At 48.2% G+C, this 4,938-nt stretch overlaps 1 protein-coding gene across 1 annotated transcript; it reads left to right on the plus strand.

Annotated features, from left to right (window-relative positions):
* Positions 1 to 1,761: 1,761 nt before the first annotated feature.
* PRND (prion like protein doppel) lies at positions 1,762 to 2,301 on the plus strand (the record flags this gene model as incomplete). The annotated part of the gene is made up of 1 exon (XM_080931233.1): positions 1,762 to 2,301. The coding sequence occupies one exon, from the start codon at positions 1,762 to 1,764 to the stop codon at positions 2,299 to 2,301; it is 540 nt and encodes a 179-aa protein (XP_080787359.1).
* Between the last annotated feature and the right edge of the window lie 2,637 nt (positions 2,302 to 4,938).

The raw sequence follows: 4,938 nt of genomic DNA on the forward strand, positions 1-4,938 counted from the left end.
AGACCTATGAATATTTACTCTGTACTTGGACTTCTTTGGGGAAAAAAAAAAGTTGGTTTGAGTTCATTAGGTGATTAGAGTGAGAAGTGGAGAAGTGTTAAAGGCTGTGTGTGCTTTACCCACCGAAGGGCTGAGACAGGGCAGGGCCCACAAGGATGGGACAGTGAGGTACCTTTGCATCCTCCTTAGATAACAGGGTATGCTTTTAGGCTGGGAGAGACTTGAGTCTTCTCCTTTTCCTTCTCCTTCTCCTTCTCCTCCTCCTCCTCCTCCTTCTTCTTCTCCTTCTGTAAGATAAGTACCAGTGTTGCCCCCAGAGTTAGACAGTCTAACAGGAGTATTGAGCCTGTCTGGAAATGCTATTGTGGATGATAGAGGCATGCACGCCTGCTCTGGCACTCTAGGGACCCATAGTAGGTCTTCATCTAGGTGACAGTCCTGACCCAATATGCTGTAGGAATCTCTCTATGTCCCTGGTCAACACAGACAAGGGCCCTGGTGCTGGGACACTGATGCTGGCCTTCAGGGTGGATTTCCACTGTGGCCACTGTAGCTTCAGGAGCAAGATGTCACAGCTGCTAGAACTGGCGGTGAAGGGGAGTGAGGGCAGCTTCCCTGAGATCAACAGCTCTTTGGACCCTGGGATAGGTAACCTTGGCAGCCTCCCAAGACTTGCTAACATTCCTTTGGGATAATGCAGCGTTTCTCTATCTTCCTGATACTATGACCCTTCGTGTTGTGATGACCCCAACTATAAAATTATTTCCTTGCTATGCCATAACCGTAATTTTGCTACTGCCATGAATTGTAATGTAATATATAATATGCAGTACCCCCACAAAAGGGGGCCATGACCCACAGGTTGAGAACCACTGCTCTAACCTCTCTCAAAAGGTTAACAGCCTTTCCTCAACAGCCCTAATTCCTGTTGGCTTAGGAGCCATCGTGTCTGGAGCAACACAAACCATTAGCAGCACCTGCCCCTGAATTCCTCACAGCAGTAGGACTCAGTTATTGGTATGTGCTCTCCGAATCAACATTGAACCCGAGTTGGCCACCTAGTATGTGCAACTTAGGGCAAATTACTTGATATCTCTGAATCCCAGGACAACTTATTAAAAATGGAGAAAAGCACTTTCTCCTTGTGAGGATTTAGAGCGTACTTCAAACGGGCTTGGCATAGTATAAGGGCTGACATTCAATAAGCTTGTAATGAAAAGCACTTAGGATGAGCAGAGGACACACTGTCCCTGAGGGAGACTGGGAAAGTTCCCGACAGCGCATTTTGATGGTGACTGCACATCCTCTCTCTTTTTTTCCAACTCTGCCCCCTTCTCTCGCTGGTCTTCTTAGAATCAGCAGCCAGTTTCTGAGAGTAGACAGCAGACCCGGTCTAGAACAGTGCCAATCAGGACGCTAGAAAGTAAGAAAGACTAGAAAGTAAGAAAGACTAGGTCAGGCCCTTTGATTCCAACTCTTAACTCCCAGGGATCGCTAACTTGAAAGACTGGGGAACATAAGAGAAAGCTGCCTTCAGTGTGTGTCTGTGTTCCTATGTGTGGTCAACAGCTCTGCCCCAAACATCCAAGATCAGACCAAGAGGAGTAACCCCTGGCCAAAACAAAGAAAGCAAACTGGCAGTGAATTGACCCTGAGTGATGAGCAGCCTTTAAAAATCTGTCACTTATTGGAGGGCAGGACGGGAGGCCACCTGAGGAGAGAGTGACAGCCCAGCCTTTTTCCCTTGCAGATTCTCACACCATGAAGAACCGTCTAGGCACATGGGGGCTCCTCGTCCTCTGCGTACTGCTTGCCAGCCACTTCTCCACGGTTAAGGCGAGGGGCATAAAGCACAGGTTCAAGTGGAACAAAAAGGTCCTGCCCAGCAGCGGCCAGATCACTGAAGCCCGGGTGGCTGAGAACCGCCCCGGAGCCTTCATCAAGCAAGGCCAGAAGCTGGACATCGACTTCGGTGCAGAGGGCAACAGGTACTACGCAGCCAACTACTGGCAGTTCCCTGATGGAATCTACTACGAAGGCTGCTCGGACGCCAATGTGACCAAGGAGATGCTGGTGACCAGCTGCATCAACGCCACCCAGGCGGCCAACCAGGCTGAGTTCTCCCGGGAGAAGCAAGAAGACAGCAAGCTCCACCAGCGAGTCCTGTGGCGGCTGATCAAAGAGATCTGCTCTGCCAAGCACTGCGATTTCTGGCTGGAAAGAGGAGCCGCACTGCGGGTCGCAGTGGACCAACCAGCAATGGTCTGCCTGCTGGGTTTCATTTGGTTTATTGTGAAATAAACAGCAATGAAGCTGGCAGCCACGGAGGTGAGCTGGTGGGCAAAGGTAGACAGAGGTAGACCAGTTCTCCCTCTTGAGCCCCCGAGTGTCGTGAAAGTACAATGTATAGTGATTCACGGCACTTCAAAAGTCCCTCCCAAGTACTCCCTCTGCTCCCTGTGTTTGATAAGGTACCCCCATGATCCACTCCTGTGGGACCTAGTTTGTTCCTGCCTTTACAGCTACACTAGGTGATAAACCAGCCAAAGGATGCAAGAATTATCCTGGGCATTTCCAACTCCGGGAAACGGAGGCTCACATTGCTGGAGTCCCCCTCCAGAACAGTTAGAAAATGGCAGAGCTGGGATTCCCCTGGTCTGTCTTCCCTCAGATCCCTCAGGCTTTTTGCTCTGTGTAACCTAGAGCTGCCTCCTGATCCCTTCAAGACTCAGGTCCAAGTGCAGTCCTGAATGTGGAGTGAAATGATGAAGTCACGCCCTGAACTAAGTGGGAAGCCCTGAGCAACAACTGTGCACCTTGACACCTTGCACGAGACTATTCTATGACAGAAGTTAAACAAAGTTGACAGGACACTAGACAAGAGCTGAGAAATCAAATTGGAGGGAAACTTGGCACTCACATCCCAGATAGCAGCTTCAGGGCAGGATGTGTTTGTGGTGTGTAGATGCTTCTTCACAAGGACTGGCATTTGCTGTTTGGGCCTCTGCAAAATTAAGAAAACCTTTGTAAGTGGCGCACTTGCATCTCTCTCTCTCTCTGTGTGTGTGTGTGTGTGTGTGTGTGTGTGTGCATTTCTTTGTTTTTCTAGATAGGAATTTCTTATGTAGCCCAAAGTCATGATCTTCTGGCCTCTGCCTCCTGAATGCTGGGATTTCAGACATGCCACCAAGCCCAATGTGTGTTTCCTTCTGATGCTCCCTGGCCCTATGTACATGTTCTTAGGTATCCTATGATGCTCGCTTTTCACAGAGCTCTCTGCAATCACCCTATGCTTCTAAAGCCCCTTTGGTAAGAGCTAATCTCCGTGAACCATTGAACACTCCAAAAATATAATTATTGGCCAAGAAGCCTAAGAGAAATGACATCTTTAGGGAGACCCAATAAAGAATTGCTGTCTGCCATCACAAGAACTGGTAGGCCACTTTGTGAATTTATGTATTAAAATATGAATGTTACTTAAAGGGTTAAAAAATCTTTTGAGATTCTTCTGCAGGCTTTGCTCACCTTTCAGGACCCCAGGCATGGCTGAACAGAACTGTATCTGGAGATAAACAGCTGCTGGGTGTAGTCTCTTGTAAAAGGAGCATCTGGGGTGGGAGATAGGGAGGAGAAGGGGGGAGGTAGGGGTGGGGAAGGGGAGTCGGGTATTGTCTAAGGATTCATCTGCAACATTCCAGAACACCAGTGCAGATAGCAGTACCTCACGTGCTGAGTCCCCAGAGCTATCAGCTCTTCTCAAGGACACCTCTGGGAGGCTTCACATGGTAAAAGGACATGAAGCAGTGTAGCCCAAGGATACACAGCCTTCCCGGGAACTTTTACCACAGGACAGAAAGCCCAGGGAAAACAGCCAGCTGCGGTACTCCGCCGCGGCCAAGACATGCCTCCCCCGTTTACTGCCTACTAATCCTGAACCAGAGAGCAGGGAGAAGCCCAGAACACACAGTTTGTCCCTTGCATGCCATTTTAGATATTAGACGGTAAAGAAGGAATGGTTCTTAGATGGCGATGTTGGTGTTTCGGCTCCAGGTTTAAGGCTTCGTTAGCAGGGCGCACAAAGCTGTGGTCAACCAAATTCCTTCCTGCGTGAAAATGCTTAGGCTGGACAGCGTTCATGCTCTGCGATTGCTGTGTTCTCTGAGAACATTGGTCCTCACACCCCGAACCTGTGCTGGCCAACGAGGGTCCATGTCGCTTATTATGGTTTTAGCGAAGATGCCTTCGCTTATGGAGGGGTTTTCTTACCCCCTTCTAAGTGTTCCCAGTTAAAACCTGTAAGCTGTAGAACTTCCGGGGTGCAAACAGCTGAGTAAAAGGGGGCGGGGCAGCAATTCCGCATTGATGATGTTCCGCAGTTTTCACCTCTCCAGACTCCTCACTCCTTCTCTCATTTACAGCCACAAATGTAGCGATTTGCAATTCTAATACAGGGCCAGGGCGTTGGACCCCTTAAAACTACTTGACATCATTTAGTGCTTTCTGTCCATTTTTAAAATGACTTTTGTTTTCTCGTTTCTCCAGCCCCATCCCCTTCTTCTACCCCATTATGAGACCTGTACCCCTTTACCGTGTTTAAACATAAAGACAAAGGTTTTGTTTGTTTGTTTGTTTTCATTACAGCCTTTAAAATACAAGGACCATTTGTATAGCATTTGTTTCTCTGAGGTTTGTATTCCTGACTTAATGGGATGCCATTAAGCTCTCTGGATCAGTGTCTAGCTAGTTAACATCTAACTAGTCTTTTTAGGTGACCATGTGTGCTGCAAGTGACTTAATACTTTCCTTGTTGACAGATCTTCAGATTGTTCTTATCTTGCAAACAAATAAACGCCAGTATACAGACAGCCACAGTGACTGGTGGTTTTATTTCTGCAGAAAAGATTCAGTGCCACTGACTCCCTAAGACAAAGCAGATCT

This window comes from Micromys minutus, assembly GCF_963924665.1.
Source record: "Micromys minutus genome assembly, chromosome: 17".
Lineage (NCBI taxonomy): Eukaryota > Metazoa > Chordata > Mammalia > Rodentia > Muridae > Micromys > Micromys minutus.